General features: G+C 52.4%; 1 protein-coding gene across 2 annotated transcripts in view; it reads left to right on the forward strand.

Moving 5' to 3' along the window:
- The window catches only part of DSCAML1 (DS cell adhesion molecule like 1), a 356252-nt gene that overhangs the window by 273847 nt on the left and 61746 nt on the right, over window positions 1-20659 (forward strand). For both annotated transcript variants that reach the window (XM_074335416.1, XM_074335417.1), the window contains 4 exons: window positions 169-441; window positions 9612-9890; window positions 10285-10404; window positions 11278-11454. In XM_074335416.1, the coding sequence (XP_074191517.1) occupies window positions 169-441; window positions 9612-9890; window positions 10285-10404; window positions 11278-11454 (849 nt within the window). The remainder of the gene's footprint in view (window positions 1-168; window positions 442-9611; window positions 9891-10284; window positions 10405-11277; window positions 11455-20659) is intronic.

Here is a 20659-nt window from a genome sequence, read left to right on the forward strand (position 1 = left end):
GCCTTGTAATAAAAGCCACCCGAGGCCTGCCACCAAATTTCCATTCCCGGATAGTTTCAGAGGCCAAGCAACTGAGAAGAGCATCGCAGGGTAGCGCCTGGCTGTCCCTGGCTAACCGCACCACTTGCCCCCCTCTCCTCCTCCTCCTCCCTCCTGACTCCTGCCCAGGGCCCCCCAGCATCCGCGCCATGAGGAACATCACAGCTGTCGCCGGGAGGGACACCCTTATTAACTGTAGGGTCATCGGCTACCCCTACTACTCCATCAAGTGGTACAAGGAAGCCCTGCTGCTGCCCGACAACCACCGCCAGGTGGTGTTTGAAAATGGGACCCTCAAGCTGACTGACGTGCAGAAGGGCATGGATGAGGGGGAGTACCTATGCAGTGTCCTCATCCAGCCCCAGCTCTCCATCAGCCAGAGTGTCCACGTAGCTGTCAAAGGTAGGCCTCCCCCGGAACCAGTGCCGCCCTGGTCGCCCACAGTGTGGGTTCTTATCCAGCCAGCTGCTCAGAAAGCAGCAGGTCATCCTGAGTGCGTGGAGGGCCAAGGACGAGAGGGCCTCGGCGTGGTGTTTGAGAGAGAAAGAGGGCTGAGTGGGAGATTGTGGGGGGACACGAGAAGGCCATGAGTACCTCTACATTCAGGTTCACTCCGTAGGCTGCAGGACAAGGCAGCACTTGACCCCAGGGGCAGGAGGGGCCAGTGACATACAAAGAGGAGCCAGGTCACCTTCTGGGCAAGAGGCCCAGGACAGGGGTGGCAGGCTACACAGGTCCCCTGACTTCAGCATGGTGCCAACAAGAATTCAGCAGAGGCCCACTAGAGACTGACAAGAAGAAGTCAGGGGCAGGAGCCAGAGAATAGCAGCAACAGGATGCTGGGTGGAGGGAGCATACCCTGGGTGCCCTGTCTCCCTTCTGTGATACAGATTGGCTGGCTCAGGCTGCTCTTACAGGATTGGCAAGGATCTTCCAACTGCTAATGCTGCTTGAGGCCTGGAAAGTACCTTCTGGTGTTTAAAAACCTCCTGCCTCCCAGGCCCTTCACACTTGCCTGGATGAGGTCTATGTTTTATTCAGGGACACTTAGCACCATACCTGGTACATGGGAACCATTGAGTAAATGTCTGCGGATTAAATGAACGAATGAATATAAATGAGTAAATAAATGAATGCATGAGTAAATGACGGATGTTCCCTTGGTTCTGGGGCAGTGCAGATGTGTGAAGCTACCTCCCAGACACACTCCTTGGAACTGGGAGGCCTGGAGACTGGGTAGTGGGTGAGAACAGGGTGACCTGGCTGCCCTGGGGGCAGGACCTGCCAGGCCTGGCTGAGGAGAGGTCAGTGAAAGCCAGACAGCTTCTATCTGCCCCAAAAGGACCCAGAGCCAGGGGAGGATAGGCTGGGAAAAGGAGCACTCCACCTCAGAAAGGAATAAGGAGCTTCTGGGACCACCTGAGAGAGAGTCAGGAAGAGAGACAGGGTCTATGAGACTCTGAGGGCCCATATGCATCATCCCAGGGCGGTGAGGAGGGGAGGCCCCCTTCCATGTCCTCACGGGACAACACAGACTAGGGGAAGAAAGCCAGCCTTGGCTGGGGGCCCATGGAAAGGAAGAAAAACCAGAGCGGTCTGGGCCTGCAGAGGCCCCGGCACCAGGGGGAGGCCCCAGTGGGTCCCACAGTCCTGAAGCAAGATTGAATGGAGGCCTTGTGGACAGGAAGAAAGAAGTCTGGAGAAGGACGCGTGGGGAGACAGCCTGCATTTGGTTTTGACCCCTTCACGCATGTGGTGATGATGGTTCATGTAGGTGGAAACGTCTGGGGAGCGCAGGCAAAACCGAGCAGCAGCAGTGGCACGCAGGGTCAGTACTTCTCTCTCGTGTTCCATGTCACCTGCTCACCCTCATCAGCCCACGGGAGCTTTGTCATATGCATCCCTGCGCACCCACCGCCCGTCACTGTGCGAGACAGCGAGTGTTTCTTGAACTGAAACTGAGATAGTAGTCTGGGTTGGAATGACTTACTGGGAAGCCTCGCCTTGAGCCCAGAGAACTGGGAGGTGGCTTTGTGGCCACCTCAGGCCTGGGGAGGAGAGAGGAGTCCTGTACTGCATCTGCCTCCCTGCTTCTCAGTTGCTGCAACCCAGCCAAGCTGAGGACCATGCTGCCGTCTTCTAAGCCTAGGTCTCTGTCCAGCCCACGGGCCTTGTGCTGGCAGAAACCTCCAACCCCCAGGTCATGTCCCTAGTTGTGTGGCCCTGGCATACAGTGCAGCCTGCCTTCCCCCTCCCCGACATCAGGACCGCCTGTATCCACTTCTGTTACAAGCTGTGGACCGAGAGTTTATGGTGTAAACATCACATATTAAAACATCTAACCTTTGCTCTGCTCCCTTAGACTGCCCGCACCAGTGAGCATTTGGACGGGTTTGTTGGCTTAAAAAGATAAATAAATAGCGGCTCCGGTGAGCCTCGGAGTACGGAGTGCGCAGCACATCCTGAAAGCTGCTCTGCTCATCAATTATTCAACCCCACTCAGGGAGTGATCAGTCCTAATGAATTGAATCTGATGCATTCGATCTCAGCCACTCTACTCGCTGGGCCTGTTGTGATTGTGCTGTGCTGAGCGGTGTCTCCCCAGCCCAGGAAAGGGGGCGTGTACATGCAGGAGCGCGTGCGTGTTATCCTAGAGGGCAAAGCCCAGGCACCAGCACTCAGCACAAGCTTGGCATTCATAAAGCAGGAGTGTGCGTGTGTACAGTGTGCAGGCGCACGTATACACATTCTCTCTTCTCCACCCTCAGGGTCTGAAAACCCAGCCCTAGCAGCAGTGAAGTCACCTGTTTCCTCTCCAGACCGAGAAGCAGCATGTCTGAGCGGCTCTGAGACCCCGTGCCCCAGCCACTCTGAAAGCTCAGATCCCTCATCCCCCCTCTTTCCCCGGCTCCTTCTCCCCACCTCATTAGAATGCACTTTTGCAAAGAAGCCATCAGTGCTGATTATGAGCTGCTGCCTGATTAGCTGATGTGCTGTTCCAAGAGCTACTCGAGGGGGAGGGTAGAGGATGTGCCCTTGGGCGTGGATAGGGGACCTGACTCTGGGTTAGGAAGGAATGGGCCCACGGTCAGCACTCTGGACTGTACTCCTACTGCCTGGCTGGGACGTGCTTCCCACCCAAAAGATGAGAACGGGGACCTGGGGTGTAGACAGGGCAAGGTGGGGGCAGGGCAGAGCACCAGAAGCATGAGACCAATTGGAAGTGCCCCCATCTCTCTGTGGGGCCAAGGGCTGTAGGCAGGGTGCAGCAAACACCCATGCTGCTCCATGAGCTGCAAAAACAACTGCTGCCTCCATTCCTTCTGGGACTGCTTGTCTTCTGATGAATTTTTCAAACACTGAGCTAAGAGAAGAACACACCAGGTATGCATGCACATGTGCGCACACACAGGTGCAGAGACCTGTGTGCTTGAGCACCTATGTATGTACACATTGGTACACACAATATGCATGTACATGCAACAAATACACACACGTTAACCCATCCACACTTACACACACACACACACATACACACACACACACACGCTGGCAGTCATAAATGTTTCCTTTGTCCATATCCTCCCCTAAGGCAACATTCCTGAGTCACAAAGGGTGGCTGCACATAATGCCATATGAAATATTGCCCAAGTGAGCAAGCTGTGGCCCAGCAAGGTAGAAGGGGCCAAGAGGAGAGAGGGTGAGGATGCTTCCAGGGCTGCTTGGGCTTTGGTGCATGTGACACAGACTGGCAGGGGAGAGCCAGGCTGCAGTGAGGTGGGCACTTGTCCCTGGGCATCTGAAGAGATTTCTGGGAGGATGCTGAAGGAAGGCACATGGATTCAACCTATATTTGGTGTCTTTAGGACTCCCTGTAGCTGAAGAATAATGTAGCATAAAAGCATCTCTGGGCACGCAGGCAGAATGTTTAATTAACTAAGGAGGCAAGGCTGTAACTGGGGCTGCTTGGCCTTGGCTCAGCGAGGGAACATCTCCATCCCCACATCTGAGCCTCTTGGGTCCTCTGGAGCCAAAACAAGGGCATGAGGTACTTTCTGCTTATGTTCAGTACAGCCAGGACCAGGAGAGAGTGTTAGGTCCCTATGGAGAGCAAACGGAAGACACACACACACACTCACTCACTCACACAACCTCACTCCCACTGCCCATACATCCCCCTCACACGCATCCTTCCCTCACTGCTCAAACCAGTCCTTGACATGTGCCTGGAGCCTTTGGAGGAAGCCCCCTTCCACCTTAGTGATCGTAGGGCTTAAGGGAGGGGCAGCCACCTGGCCAAATGCCTGCTATTGGCAGAAGGGCAGGTTTGGAAGTAACCCACCAGAATGGGGACACAACAGGTTCCACAGCGGCAGATTGCCGAATTGTACTGGGGGGAGGAGGCACCAAGGAAGCTGCTGCCAACAGCCCTATTCCTCAGAAGGAGCCAGGAGCCTAGTGGCAAGCATCCTCCTTGTCGGACACACAGGGCTCAAGACGATGATGGTGGCCATGACGATGATGACGATAAAGCAGCAGCAGCATCTATTTATTCACTCAGTGACATTTACGTGCACCCACTGTATTCCAGGCACTTCCAGGCCCTGTGCTGTGAACACAGCTGTGCTCAAGACAGACAAAAACCCCAGCCCTCAGGGAGCTCCCATCCTGGTGGGGAAATGGATGATAGTACAGAAAAATACAAAAAAAGTGTCTCATGTCAAATAGGGAGTTGAGATGAGAGTGCCAAGGGGAAGGGAGAGAGGTTTGCAATTTTAAATAAGGTAGTCAGGGAAGGCCTATCTGAGAAGAGGGTTGTGTAAAAAAAAAAAAAAAACAACCCTGAAGTTATTATTATTCCTAAAATACTAGACTTGTTACCATTGGAAAATCAGCATTAGAGGGTATTTGGTCCAACTCCTCCACTTTGCAGACGAGGAAGCTGAGCCCCAGGGGCAGAGGCGGGTAGTGGTGAGGAGGCGACTTGCCCACGGTTATCAGCATAGATAGCAGGGTGTGGAACCCAGGTGTCCTAGTTTCCAGGCATGGCTCTTTCCCCATCTGCATGCTGCTTGGGCAGCAAAGCTCCAACTTCCTACAGTGCCCAATCTCTGCCAAACAGGTGCAGTAAATAAAAAGGCTCAGTCTCAAAGAGATGATGAGAGATACCATAAAATGTTTATGGGCTAGGCTGGTGGTCAGCATGCCCTCCTCTGCACAACACTCCCAAACAAGTGGCCATAAGGGCTTTACGGTGACCGGCCACCTCATTGACTGGCTCAGCCACTGTATCTTCAGAATCTTCATCATTCTAGCATTTTGCTCCAACCCTGCCTCCCTAAGCTGAGTGAGTTGCCATCTTGCCAAGATGACTATAGCCAGAGCAGGGCTTCCGGAAAGAAGTCCCTGGGTGACATGGCACTCGTGCCCCCTACATTCAGGCTGTGTACTGAGGAAATTCTGGGACCTGGGCAAGAGGGAAGCCCTTGTGGGCTGCAATCAGCACTGAAGAGGTCCCTGGTCATCACCCGCTGGAGGTGGTCAGAGCCCTCAGCTGCTGAGGATGCTTTCCCAGCGGTGGAAATGGAGATACACGTTCAACTAGCCCTGTCTGCCTCTGAGCACTGGGGAAGGTGCCACTGACTCCCAGGTTAGAAAGCAGCCCCATATCCAGGCAGCTGCCCATGTATACACTGCAGAGCCCCACACCCTGCCCTGCCTGGTTCTCTCACTCACAGCACTCCTCCTAGAATTCAGCAAGCCAGCAAAGGAGCCAGGATCCCTATGCTTTCTTCTCCCTCCAGGCCGTCCTCTAGTGCACACAGTAGTAGGGTTGTCGGAATGCTACTCCAGAACCCACCAAAGGATTCCTAAGGGGACGCTGATCACACCTGCCCATCAACCCAAAACAGGGGTGGAGGGTGGAGGGGAGCCAGGAGCCTGCCTTGGATCTCTGGGGAGTTGTCTGGTCACCTGTCTTCCATAGGTCAGTAGTGCTGTAGAGAGCTCTGTCCGGCCCAGGTGAATATCTAACCCCCTGGGATGGATGCTGGCAACTCTCTCCTTCAATGACCTTTCAAATAGCTACCAGTGTTGTACTTGAAGGCCAGAGGGAATGACGGCCCCTAGCTGGCCTCTACCTCTTGGCTCAGTTCTTTCCCTCTCTCTCACCCGTGTGTGCGCGCGCGCATGTTTGTGTGTGTGTGTACATATGTATATATTTTTTCTTTTTTTAAAGTATGTGTGTGTCCTTTAACTCTAGCCCTAATGCCACCTCCTCCATGAAGCTGCAGTCACCCAACTAGATGACACCTCTCTTTGCTCTGAGTTCAGCGTTTGTATATTCAGGTGGAGCTTGTCCGATAATCAGTGAGGGAAATGCCTTCCCTTCCCTAGGAAATAAGCTCCTGGAGATTCTATCTGTATTTTAAACATGTTCCTACATTCCCGAGCCTACGCGGAGCGTAATGCCTTCACAGAGCAGGCATTTCATAAATATTAGATGAATCAGTTAATTAATGAATTAACTTGCCTTAGTAACTTGTTCTATTATCTAAATCCCTTCTTAGTCAGAGAGACAGTCTTCCCCTTGCCTGAGCTAAATCTTTCTGCCTAATTTCAAACTATTGCTCTCCACTTGCTCTGTCCTCAGTGGAAATGTCTTCTTGACCATCCATCCCCAGGGCATAGCCCTGCACACTTGGCAACCCCTCAGCCCCTCCTCCCTCGGCAGAACTGCCCAGCTCCTTGCTTTGTCCACACATCCCCTCTGCAGCCCCCATCACTGCTGTGACTCCCCGTTTCCATAGGGCTCTTGCGTCAAAGAAGCCAACTCTGGTGCTAGGACAGTAACGGCCTAACCCCCAGGGAGGACCAAGGGAGAAGCTCTCAGCTCCAAAATTCCAGCAGCAATGCAGCATCTTGAGGAATAACATAGAAACACCTCTTTCCTAGATGAACCCCCATCCTTGTGCTCCCTACCCTTTGCCTACCTCACAGGTAAACTTCTAAGATCAACCCAGGATGTGATATTCAGACATATGTTCTTTCGTTTACTGTACTTACCCAACAAGCATTTTACTGGACACCTACAATTTGCCGGGTAAATAAGTTACTGCTCTAAAGGAGCTCCCAGCCTCCGAGGAAAGGGTAAAGCAAACGCTACGGCTCTGCCGCATGATCAAGGTGTGGGCCTGGTGCCTACAGGGCTGTGCAGGAGGGGCAGGCTTCACAGAAGAGGTGGCATTGGAGCAGGGTCTGAAAGGATGAGGAAGGGTTTCCCAGGAGGCTTGCCAGGCTGTAGCTTTGGGCCTCCATGGGAAGGACCAGACCATAACTGGTTCTGCTGGGTCCCAGAAAACAAAGTGGGTGGCATATCTGGGCCTCTGCAACAATTCCACCAAAAAGTCCAAAGAGGCCAGAGGCCTAGATCTGATCTAGGGACCAAAAAAGTGGAGGTGAGGTTGGTTCAGCAGAGCCCAACAGAAGAATCCCTGGGAAGTCTCAGCAATGGACATTTGGCAGTCAGGGTTCCAGAAAAAATCTGTCTGGATATCCAAGACTCAGCAAACCACTCAGAATACTGGGGAGGCCCCAACCCAGATTGCAGAGGCAGCCAGCCATTGGGATGGGGAGATCCAGACAATGACCAGAACCCCAGAAAACCTGGCTGAACATAAGACCTGAATGTGGGTTCAGGTGGATCTGGAATGAGATGGGTCAAAAGCCAGCCGTTGGGCCAGGAGCACACGTTGGTGGGAGGTTAGAAGGACAAATGCCCAGCTATGCTTACCCAGGCATGGGCTGAGGCTTGGAGCAATGGGCACTGCTAGAGCCCCTGTGGCTGGAGTAAAGGGTAAGGTAGGAGATGACATTGGGAAAGTCAGTTAAGGGCCCTGCTGAGAGGTATGGCTCTCACCCTATAGGTCACAGAGGCAACGCTCCTCCTAAATGTCACTTCCACCTGGAGCTGGTGAGCAAGACCTTTCCCAGGTATCCAAAGGGCTTCCAAGGGTTTTTCCATGTCCACACCTGGCCACTCCACAGGGGCAGCTCCCTACTGAGCCCTGAATTTCCTTGGGGTACAGGGAGAAACTTGGGCATGCATAGGAAGCCACCTATCCTTTTCCCTTCAGAGCTTCCCCAACCCCCTTCCCCTGTCCCCCTTCACACCCCCCTACTCCCCCCCCCCACCCCCGTGGCCACTCAGGGTGCACCTAGGGTACAGAGTAGCAGGCTTCCCAGGAGGGGTGGGGCTGGTGCCTGGGAGAAGGCCAGAGGACTGTGGACAGCCTGGTAATTTAATTATTTGACTGCAGAAAGGAGATCTCATCTACTTGGTGCTCATCCTTGTTAAGCTAATTGTCTGTCTCCTTCCCTGTCTTCTCCCCTCACTTGCTGGGGAAGTCGCTGTGGCCTAATTGAGTTATCATAAAGATAATGGCTGCTGCTCTAGCCAGAGCCGATAAAGGAGCCACAGCCGCTCAGGCTCCAGATAACCCTCCCCCACCCCCAGGGGCTGAGATGTGTGGGGGGGGAGGGGAGGGCAAGCTGCATCTCTGTGGGGAGGGAGGCTGTGTGATGATGCTTAGCCAGATGAGTCTAACCAATGGGTTATCTCAAAGACAACAGGGCACGCTCTCTGCTCTTTCCTACCACCCAAGGGGAGCTCATTTACAAAACAAAAGGATCTCTGTTCTAGGCTTGTTTGGGACTCTCTTAGAGAGGCAACCAGGCAGCATGAGGGAGAAAGCTTGGAGTTGGAAGACAGATTAGGTCTCAAATCACACTGTCACCTCTTATGAGCTGGGCAACCTAGGGCAAATTACTTCTTAGCTCTGGACCTCCGTTTTCCCATCTTTAAAATGGAGAGAGTTTAAGCTCACATCGCGTCACTGGTGGGAGGATTCAGTGGATGGTGTGTGGGATATAGCAACTGACACAACCAGTCCGGGAGCTTCCACCAGCCTGTCCTAATGTTACTTGATGACAATGGAAAGGGCTGGGTGGGTGGTGGGGCCTCTGCAGGAGGAGACCAGAGTACAGCACCCTGATTCTAGGCAAGCAGCTGCAGGGCATGCATGGGGGTGAGTCTCAGCCTTCCTCCCCAGCCACATCAGGGGCACACCGTGTCAACCGACCCCGGCCCCCAGAGAGCTGTGAGATGCATCACTGGGATGAGACAGTGGGCGTAGGGGAGCTGAGGAATGACAGGGAAATGGGGGTGAAAGCTGAGCAGTCAGATGTGAGTTGAGAGGCACAGGAAGCATCACCATTCAAGTTCTAGGACAAATCTGAAGGTCAGGATTAATGCAGGCCAGTAAAAAGCCCTGAACAGAGACAGTAGGTCCAGGCCGGTGTGGGAAGGGGGACGGGAGTCAGGGGACAATGGCAGGGCACCCCAAGACATTCTGCATGTACAAGAGAATAAGGCACCAGTACCCCGAGGGAACTCTATTCACAGCCTACCCCAGGATAGGGAGGAACTCAAGGGTGAGGCAGGTGAGGCAGTGCTGCTGGCCAGGCTGGGGGAGGTAGGGGGCCTGACAGCAGCATTCCCCTTGCCCTCCCAGTGCCCCCTCTGATCCAGCCATTCGAGTTCCCACCCGCCTCCATCGGCCAGCTGCTCTACATCCCCTGTGTGGTGTCCTCAGGGGACATGCCCATCCGCATCACCTGGAGGAAGGATGGGCAGGTGATCATCTCAGGCTCAGGTGTGACCATCGAGAGCAAGGAGTTCATGAGCTCCCTGCAGATCTCCAGCGTGTCCCTCAAGCACAACGGCAACTACACGTGCATTGCCAGCAACGCAGCGGCCACCGTGAGCCGGGAGCGGCAGCTTATCGTGCGTGGTGAGTGGAGACAGGCCCGTGGGGGGGAAGGGAGAGTCCAGCTCTGTCTGCTGCTAAAAGTCTCTCTAGATTTCAGGTTTAAATCACAGGCTTATGGAAGGGTGGCTCTGGCAGGTGCCTTGAAGACGAAAAGGTTCAAACCTCTTACTTTCCAGGCCAGGAAACCGAGGCTCTGTGAGGGGAAGACACTTGCTCAGTTAGTCACTGGCAAAATCAGAACTGGAACTCAGAACTCCCAACTCCCAACCCAGCCCTCAGAAAAAACTCTCAGCATCTCGGTTTTGGGGGCTGCCTGGTCCCGACTTTAGCTGACGTTGCATGGAAGGTGCCCAAAGCCCCAGAAGACCTATCCGAGACTGGTGATCTATTTCTGCCACTTTCCTCCTTTCTGCAGTGCCCCCTCGATTTGTGGTGCAGCCTAACAACCAGGATGGCATCTACGGCAAAGCTGGTGTGCTCAACTGTTCTGTGGACGGCTACCCCCCGCCCAAGGTCATGTGGAAGCATGCCAAGGGTAAGCCCCTGGTCAGCCAGCAACTCTGAGTGGCCAGGGATGGGGAGGGGAGGATGCTGGTAAGAGTTGGGTCTGGTCCCTACACACAACCCCGACCCCTGGGTGGGAACCCTGGGTTCTGAGTTTTAAGGAGACCCCGGCTATACCTGATCTGGGGGGTCTGTGGGTCAGGGACAACTGTAACACTGACTGAGTTTCCTCTTGCTGCCACAGAGTCACCTCTCCACTCCCCCCTCCTGCTCTAGAACGCAGAGTGCTCTGCTCTCCCCACCCCCACCCTCCGCCCCTTGCTCTTGGGGTCCCTGAGCCACATGAAACCCTACTTCTCACCAATTATTCTGGGTTGTTGGAGACCAATTTAATCCCAAGGATGCTTTTGGTATCTAACTAAGCCCCATGCCAACCTCTTGTCTAGATCGTGTCCAGGGCTGACATTAGGGGAGTGGAAGGAGGTGTCCAAAGCCTCCCCTTGGAGGATGGTGGTCCTTCTTCCCAGGCCTGGCTGCCTAAGACCAGGCAATTGCCAGTTGAGGGCTGTCTTCCCTTTGCCTGTTGCCAAGTGGCTCAAACACAACTCTTTCGTCCTCTTGGAGGAATTTACCCCAAAGAAGCTCAGTGCCAAGGTGGGCATTGAGCTGAGGCCCCCAACTCCATCTCCTTATGCAGAGCTGGGGCAGGACCAGCTCTCCATGAGGGTCTTTCCTGTTGCCCAGGAAACAGGAGCTGTGTGGGCTCCTAGCACTTTGGGGGTACTACAAAATGGCCCTACTTGGGCAAGAGAAAGGTATCGAGGCCATTCCTTGGGGCATTCCAATCCACCCAGCTCACTCCCTAGCCTTGGCAGCAGCACTCCTAACTGCTGCCTCCTTCCAGGAAGCGGGAACCCCCAGCAGTACCACCCAGTGCCCCTCACCGGCCGCATTCAGATTCTGCCCAACAGCTCCCTGCTGATCCGCCACGTCCTGGAGGAGGACATCGGCTACTACCTCTGCCAGGCCAGCAACGGCGTGGGCACCGACATCAGCAAGTCCATGTTCCTCACTGTCAAGAGTGAGTCTTGCCCCTGTGTAGCCCTCCCAGAACCCCCTGATCACAGGCTCGGGCCCGGTTCCCACACACCCTGCCTCCACTCTTGGTTTCCATCGTTCCTTCTGTGAAGGGGAGGCAGGAAGGATTCATAGTCAGAGGGGTATGGGACTCTCAGATGGAGGATTCAAAAACACTGTCATCTAAAACAGTGGCCTCCTCCTGAATGGCCCCAGATCACCCAGTCATGAGAAGCTCATGATCTGCTCCTGAGATCATGTGACTTCCCGTTGACTTTGATCTGCAGGTTGGCAATTCTATCTGAATAGTCATATCAAACAATTTATTTCTGTTACTTAACTTCCACCTGCTTCTGTATAACCTGTTTGTGGCTTACAAAGGAGGACACCACATATACCATGTAGGAAAAAGTCCTGTGGGCAGAAAACCTGGGTTCCAATTCCAAATCTGAGGGACTGTGTGACTTTGTGCAAGTCACTTCACCTCTCTAGGCTCCAGTTTCCTCACCTGTGCTAGAGGTTCTTTTCCTGCCCACTCCCCCCACAACATTGGTGTGAATAACACGGGAACTGATTGTAGAAGAAGAAAGATGCATCAGAGAAGCTGAAAGAGCAATAAACCTCACGGTAACTTGGTACCATATCAATGGCTTCTAAATCCCCAGACATAAAGCCTGCCTTGATGGCCTTGGAAGCCCAGAATAACCTTGAATTCTGTTAAGTCACACACAGACATTCCTACTGGGTGAGTCTACCCATTTACACTCTTAGGAGTCTGTATAATAGGCCCCTAGGAACCATGTCAGAAGGACAGTGTCCATCTGGCCCTATAGCAGGAAATGGACCACAGGTCATGGAGGACAAGGTTAAGAGCCTGAGTTTTAGTGTCAGACCAAACCCAGTGTGAATCTGGGATCTATGTCATAATTATAATGGCCTTGATGAGTTTATCTGGCCTCACTGTAGTTCATTTTCCTGATAGACAAAATGAGTCATAAAGGCTGCCATACCTGTTATGTTTTGTGTCAAGGGTAAGTCAGGTGATACGTGTAAAGCAACCAGTGTGGGAACTGGCACCCAGTAGGTCAGCAAAGATTTCGCCACCATGGTAGTCCCTCCAGGTTACATGTAGGAAAGGCTACCGAGAGCAGTGCCCAGTGTTGGTCTGCCCAGCATCTCCCTGGAGTTCTTTCCTTTAAGGATCATAGCTTCTTTATCGCTTGCCAAAGCCCATGCTCAGCTCAGCACCAGACAGGGAAGCCCTGGCGATCGATGCTCAGGGAGCTCAGAGCCGGAATCCCCGCCCTGGGGAGCCGCTTGCCTCACACTATCAAAAAGCACTTTGTCCTTAATAAAACCAGGCAATCAATCTACATCCCTCAGCCAGGGAGGACTTCGCTAATTCTGCCTGTGTGAAGCAAGAGGAATTGTAGATGCTTCTGGAAACATCCTTGGTATTTGATCCTTATCTCCCCACTGTTAGCAGGAAAAATGAGCCTAAACTCTCAAACTTTTGCGGGGAGAGGAGGGTCTTTGCTGTTTTTCTCTAAGTCAGGGGATTCCACTGAGCAATCATGGCCATGACCCTGTGGTGTGTGGTTTCTCTGTGAAGATGAGGGGACTTGGGCGACAGGCCGTGCAGTGGTCAGGAGGTGGTCTGTGTGAGGGCACCGAGTTCACATCAGGCTGCCCCTGAAGCCGTGGGACCCCTACCTGAGCCTCCATTTTTCTGTCCTTTTCTCACTTCCCAACCCAGGCAGAAGCTATGAAACACTCTGAGGTATTTGGAGAAAAGAACCTTTTGTAAATCCAGAACAGCCTTATGAGCATGTGTGTGTACACACATGTGCGCGCGCGCGCACACACACACACACACACGTGTTGACCTCTGCCTCCCCTCTTCCCAAGGGAATTTCATACCACTCTAATCACTTATGGGTAGAATCTGGACCTCGTTCCTTCTTTTCTGGCCCCTTGTTATAATTTCAGCTGCCTTGTCATTTTGCTTTGCTTCCTTCCACAGTAAGGCACACGCACACTCCTTTCCTACATCTGCTCCATCTCACAAACACCTCCAGGTCACATTCCCCCACTCACCGCACCTCCGCCACACACTGTCTGCGCGTGTCTCTCAGCACTCCCGCACGCAGCCTCTCTGCAATGCCAGCTCCTTGCTCCCTACCGCTTTCCTCGCAGAACCCTCTGTGCTCTCACACACCCTCAGCACACTTGGGGTCTCCAAACCTCACACATATGTGCTCCCTCAGATGGCCTTTTCCTCACGCCCTTTTTCTGTCACAAACTCCCCCTTCCATTTCAGTCCCATTCTCCCCAGTGACCTGCCCAGCCATGATAGAGGAATTTGTGCCACCCTGAATGCCAGCAGGAGCAGAGAAAGTAGAACCAGGGGCACTTGAGATACGCGGGCAGTCAATGTGGACAGCTGAGCATGGCCAGGGCTTCTGTCTGGGTTTGGAGGGTCTGACTGCCCTCCTATAGCAGCCTGAACAATGCTGCACAGTGCCTGGCAGCTGGAAGATGCTCCTGTGACAATGTGACAAAGTTGAGAGGAGGGGGCGTGGGTGCTCTTGCTCTTCTCTGGGAACTTCCGTTCTGCCTCCTGCTGCTTTTACACAGGCATCCTGCTCCAGGGACCCCACCCTCCCCTTGCACCTCCTCTCCTGCCTGCTCTGCCCTCTTCCTCCTTCATTCTCCCTCAACCTTCTCCCATCTCCCCAACTCTGACTTCAATTGAAAGGGCACAGGTAGGTGGGGAAGGATCTTCAGGACTTGGGCATGTGATTCACCCATGGGATTGCCAGGAGAAAGCCATTCCTAGTCATTTCTTAGTCCATCTCAACCACCCCACACCACCTCACTCACCTCGCCTCACCTCAACCACCAACACTCACCTCACCTACTTGCAGAGCTGGCCACAGAAAGACCTACCATTTGCAACGCCAATTTCCAGGCTTGCCCCAATGCCTCTAACAAACTCAGGAAAATGTTGACCTACAACCTTCTCAGACCTCACACTTCTGTGAACTCTCAGAAGGCAAACTGACCTTAATCTCCACTTTGGCCAAGCAGAAGTAAGAAATTAAATACTATATCAAAGAGACTTACATCATAAAAAGCATCCAACTGTCAAATTGGAGGTTTGTGGTTGACCTCTGTTGGGTAGTGTCTACACATTAACCCCTACAGTTTCCAATGATAACGCAACAGATTCTCACTGACCACTCACTAAACAGATCAATAAAACCCCGTGGCTAAGAGCACGGACTTTAGAACCAGTCAGATCTGGCTTCAAATCTCAGCTCTTCTACTTGATAGCTGTGGGATCTTGGACAACAATGTCTGTAAGCCCTGATTTTCTCCTTCATAAGTCTGCAACTATAATGCTTTTTACTCATTGGTAAGGCTTAAGTGAGACATGCACTTGACAGCAATCAACACAGTACTTGGCACAAAATACGCATTCAGTAATCAGCAATCACTAGTTTTGGGTGGTGCAAATCTAGTGATGAGTAAAACAGAATTGTTCTTCTCAAGGAATGTAGAATCTTGAAAAGGAGATAGAAATACACTCAAAACAACTCTACTATACACAATGATAAGTGCCTTAAAAAGCCATACACAGGTGATATGAAGAGAATCAGGAATGGAGTAATTAATTTTAACTTTGGGGGCCACTAAGGGAATATCAAGAAAAGCTCCACACGTGCAGTAGGACTTGAAGGGTGAGACGACTTCTGACAAGAACCGGCAGGGGCAAAGGTCATTCCATTCCAGGATGAGGAAGAAGCATGACATGGGCACAGACTCAGGAAAGTCCACGAATGTCATGTGGTGAGGTGGTGACTGGAGGAGAGTGAACGCAAGACGGGCAGAGAGAATGAATGTGAAGTGCTTATGGGCTTTGGAAGCTACACGTTGTCTTTCTGCGGAGCGTTGACGCTTCATATCATGCACCAAACCAGAGTTCCAAGAGCCTTGCAGTCTGGTGGGAGTTGGGATTCCAGAGCTGGTTCTTAGAGAATTGCCATGTAGAACCTTTCCTTGGGGCCCCAGATTGCTAAGGGGATGTTAGAGGGGGCAAGTGGTTTTCCAAGTCCCTGGACATCCTTGCTGGCAAACAACCAGGCACCAGTAGCCCCCACTCCTCCCTGACCCCCAGCGTGTTGGTATTGGCTGAGCCCATGAGTGCCTGAGCATTTAGCCCAGCCTTGCCACAATCACAAGTACAGCCCTTGACAGTTTATACAGCTCTTTTCATACCTTTCCTGTGAGGTTGGCAGACAACAACTCCTTCACAGAAAAAGGTAAAGTACTGGGTCAAGATCATTGGGTGATATAGTCCCAGCTAATATTGGAACTTGCCTTTCTGGACTTAAAGTTTGGTAGTAAGAGCACAGACCAAGAGACAGAAGATTGGATGCTGGTCCCAGCTCAGTAACTCACTGTCTATCCCTTCCCTTCTCAGGGCCTCAGTTTCCTCATCTGTAAAATAAGAGGCCTAGACTAGAATCTAGTCACTAGCTAATCCCAAGGTCCCTTCAAGCCTAAATAATCTATGATTCTATCAGTGTGTGTGTGTGGTCCTTTCAGGGCACCAGACTACTTCCCAGAACTTGGTTGAAAATAAATGTAATTAGCAGAAGAAAATGTCACATCCACAGGGCTACCTTTTAAATGTTTTTAAAAACAACAACAGAGATAATGACCAAAAGGAGGAGGAGGCAATTCCTCCTCCAAATGCCACACAGCTGGGGGTGAGGGAGGAATAAAACATTTTCAAAGAGAAGCTTCACCAAGAGGCAGGTACAAAGTCAGGCTGCTTAGTCTGGGGTGCAAGGGACTGATTGTGTTTTGTTGCCACCCCTGCATGGCAGTGCCTCCGGGGACAGATGGTCTCCTTGTGCAGCAAGTCACCTGATTAGAGAGGTCCTGTTACCTCCCCCAGTCCTCCCCTCCACTTTGTGAAGGCTCCAGTGATTGGGCCAAGGCAAAGCCCACGGCCAGTTAAAGCCATAAGGGCTCTTTGTTTGGTCTGAGTTGTGATCTGTTTAACAAAATGCCAGAACAATTAAAGCCAGATCCAAGAACTCTCTGCAAGCACACTCCCAGCTGCAGAGTCACAGGAAGGTAGGAGGGAGGAGACTAGAACCGAGAGAGAACTGGGTAGACCAGGTCACCTGCCAGCGTCTGTCCATGTTGTAGAGGTCAGGATGCAAAACTGGAAAGACAACTGTGTATCCAGTGAGCTGAGACAATCTGGATTTCAAGTTTGCCCAAAGGAAACTTCTCCTTGTGGGGCAGAAGCAGCACCTCCCTTAGACCCTGTGACTGGGGCTCCTACTCTAGGGGGCCTCTTCTGCTCTCCTCAGTCCCTGCACTCCCCACAGGACAAGGAGTCTATGGCCAAAGGAAATGGCCGCCCAGAACCCACAAGTCCCTTTGTAGACTGTGCTCTGGCTACCCCAGGAATTCCCTGTACGGATGCCCTGAGTCAACGTCTCAGACCTTCCAAGGCCTCTTCCCCAGTCTGTCTTCCCAAGGATGGGCCCCTACCTCTGAGGATGGCTATATGCAGGGCATGCAGAAGGGGCCTGGACATGTCGGTCAGGATGTCCACATGTATATTCATAAGGCACACATATTCTCAGCACACAGATGACACTGAGGCACAGAGAGGCCCGGCAACTGGCCTGAGGTTTTCTGTGTTCCTTAGTGGTGGGTCCTGTCTTTTCAGCAGACTGAAATGAAACTCCTTGCAGGCTAGGCTGGTCTTCCCTTTCCTCTGCGGTAATTCCCACCTCTGGTACTCTGCTCAGCATAGGTGCCTGGCTATTTTGGCCTGCCTTGCTGGGGACTGACAGGCTGACTGACCCCTAGTCCGCAGATTTGGTCCAAATCCATGTGGGGTCACAGGTCACTCACTTGGTCACCCACTTGGCACACCACTCTTACAAGTTGCTCTGATTGGGTGAGGGGGTGGGTGGGACAGACCCTCTGCTGAATCTACAAACAGTAGGGAGAGGTGACAGGAAAGTAGAGTGGGGGCAGCAGAGCAGGGCTAAGGCTGGGGCTCTGAGTCACACTAGCCTGGGGCTGATACTGGCCCTGCCCAGCTGTGGAATTTGGGGCAAGTTACTTGCTCTCTCCACTCACTTGGGTGGTGGTCCTCAATGAGCCTCACCTGCCCAGCCTCAGGGCGCTGAGAGAAGCCCAGCCTAGCCTGCACCAAGCTGGGATGTCCTCTGCAGGCCTGGGGCCTGGTCTCCCAGCTTGATGAAGGAGGGAGAGGGAGGGGAAGAGGAATGAGTCATTGCCATGATTTCCATGGAGGTGATTATCCAGCTGGCTCTTTGGCCTTATTGATTTTTAGACTTCATAGAGTAAGGAGAAGCAGTTGGTCTCCTGCTTCATCAAACAGAGATGAGCAGAGAAGCTAGACACAGCCTGTCACCAGGCCAGTCTCCCCTCTGTGGGCCCCACTGAACCCTCACCAGGAGGTCTGCAGCCATGGGCTAGCCTAGGCTGTCCCCACCCCATGCAGAACCCAGTGAGGCCAAAATGAATAGATGGCTTAAGAGACAGGAAGGTGCTGACCAGGGAGATGGGAGTCCTGATTTCTTGCAGTGGTCCCCCACTACATCCTGGGTTACCTGGGGTCAGTTACTCCCTCGCCCTGGGACTCAGTTTGTCTCTTTTCAGAGAAGTCACAACTCTTCTCTCCCTTTTCCTTCAAGCCCTAAGGCATCAAGAGAGCTCAACAAATAGGTCAGGTTCTGCTGTGCCAATGGACCGCTGGCAGGACGTGTGCTGCCAGTTCCAGGACCTACCTTTCAGAAGCTGGAGCCCTTGGTGTTTCACGGTTTTCCAGAAAAAGACAGGTCTAAACCAAAAAACCAAACAAAAAATGTGGGATGTCCTACAGATCTCAAGAAACCAAGAGTATGATGCAACCTCCATTCCCAATCTGTATTGGGACAGTGCCTGTCCCAAGGGTCTCATTTGGACCCTCATCTCCTTCTCAGAGGCCATAGGCAGTGGTGGCATAAAGCACACCGCCACCACCATGAGCATGGAAGAGCTTGCAGATGGATCTGGGCTCTAAGGTGTCATTAAAGACTTTCCCTATGTTCAGCTCCAACAGATATGATGAATAAGAAAATTAGATGCATCATACATGCCAACCAAGGAAAAGGTACCAGTAAACGTTGTTGAGTCACAAGGAGTCAGGGCTATCACTGGGTACCTCAGTTTAGTAGATAAGAAAATACAGGCAGGCAAAGAGCTAAAGCAGTGCCTCCAGACCCTGTCCTAAGTGCGTAGCCCAGAACTGCTCCCCCAATAATGACTGAAGCCCATCGGAACTGTAGGGGCAGAATAAATTGTTGGCTCACTCAAACAATAAACATGTACTTCCTGGGCAGCCCCAATGTGTCCAGCATGGTCTCAAGGTCTTAGAGAGAGACGGGCAAAATAAGGCACGATCCCTGCCCTACGAGACTTACAAACTAGTTAGGAACTTGGAACTAACCTTTAGGAAACAAGGCAAAATCACGTACTAAAAGTCTGGCACTTACAAGTACAGTGTTGGTTTAGAGAAGGAAACACCCAGTGTGAATAGACATGGTCAGACAGAGCTTTCTAGAGGAATGGGACTTGGGTTGAACTTTACAAAATAGGCAGTGTTTGGATAGGCAAAGGGAAGAAAGGAGGGCGGGCAGGCGGAAGGAACAGCGTGGGCAAAGGCACTGGGCTGGGAAGCCTGTGCGGGAGGCAGCGAAGAGGCCATCTGCTGGGAGAGGGGCAACCAAGGATTAGGGGGTGAGGTTGGATGGAAATAGTGACACCGAAGTCTGGATATGATACTAAGATCTTGAGCAAGGAATGGAGAGAAAGGGGGAATCTGAGAGTCATTGTGAAGGAACAAGTACCAGCCCTAATCATGGGTTGGATGAAAGGAGCGGGAGAATCAAGGGCTTGAGGCTGAGAGATAAATGTGATGGTGCCACCAATAGAAATGGATAAATGGGAATACTGAGATGGCATGTTTGTTTTGGTCACGTAAAGGTCGGGGTGGTGGGGGTACTCTAAGGCAGCAGACACCGGCTGACATTCTGCTAGGATTTCTACCTAGAGCAGTGTGCTGAACCAAATGCCTCCACCTCCCTACAGCGACTCATAATTCATTGTGTGAGCCCAGGTATCCTGTCCTGGGCCAGCAAGAATGAGACTGGTAGACTTCCCCAGTCCTCAGGCTGCCCAGTCCAGGATACCAGGCTTCCATCTGGGCCTTTCAGGTCTATGGAGACTTGAGACGTGGCAAAATTGAGATTCTAAAGAAAATTTTCTTGAGCTGCTATTGCTCATGTCCAGGCCTGCCACTGTTCATTCATTATTCAGCAGTTATTGAATACCCACTGAGTGTCTCTCCCTGGGCCAGTGCTGGGGTGCCAGGTGTTAGGGGGAGGGTGTGTGTGGCCCTTGCACACGCCGGCACCTGTTTGCCTACTGCCAGCCTGTCTATGGGGCTGGGGGGAGGGGTGCGGGATGAGCTGCCCCCAGAGCAGGGAGAGAGATGCCCACACAACCTCCTATCTTAGGAAGCCCCTTCCAGTTCCATGGAGGAGGGCAAAGTGGCCTGTCCTCCTGGGAACTCTGCACAGAGAACCTCTGTCACACAGTGAAAACTTGTATTAGTCTCCTAGCACCACGGTAACAAAGAACCACAAATGGGTGGCTTAAAAGTACAGAAATTCATTCTCTCACAGTTCTGGGGGGCTAGAAATCCCAAATGCTGGTGTCAGCAGGGCTGTGCTGTGTGTGCTGGCTCCAGGGAAGCGTGCTTCCTTGCCCTTCTGGTGCCTGCCAGCAATCCTTGGTGCTCCTCGGACTGCAGACACATCATTGCAGTCTCTGCCTCCGTCTCGCACGCACGGTGTCCTCCCCGTGAGTCTTCACATCATCTTCCCTCTGGGTGCGTCTCCTCTTCTCTGCTTATAAGGACACCAACTGTCTTGGATTAAAGGCCCATCCTACTCCAATAACATATCTTAGTCAGATCCGCAAAGACCCTCTATCCAAATAATGCCATGTTCAAAGGTTCCAGGGGTCAGGACTTGATGTGTGTTCTGGGGAGACACAATTCAACCCACAACAATCCCCATAACCAGTGATTTGTTATCTACAAAGCC

This window comes from Rhinolophus sinicus, linkage group LG06, assembly GCF_036562045.2.
Source record: "Rhinolophus sinicus isolate RSC01 linkage group LG06, ASM3656204v1, whole genome shotgun sequence".
NCBI lineage: Eukaryota > Metazoa > Chordata > Mammalia > Chiroptera > Rhinolophidae > Rhinolophus > Rhinolophus sinicus.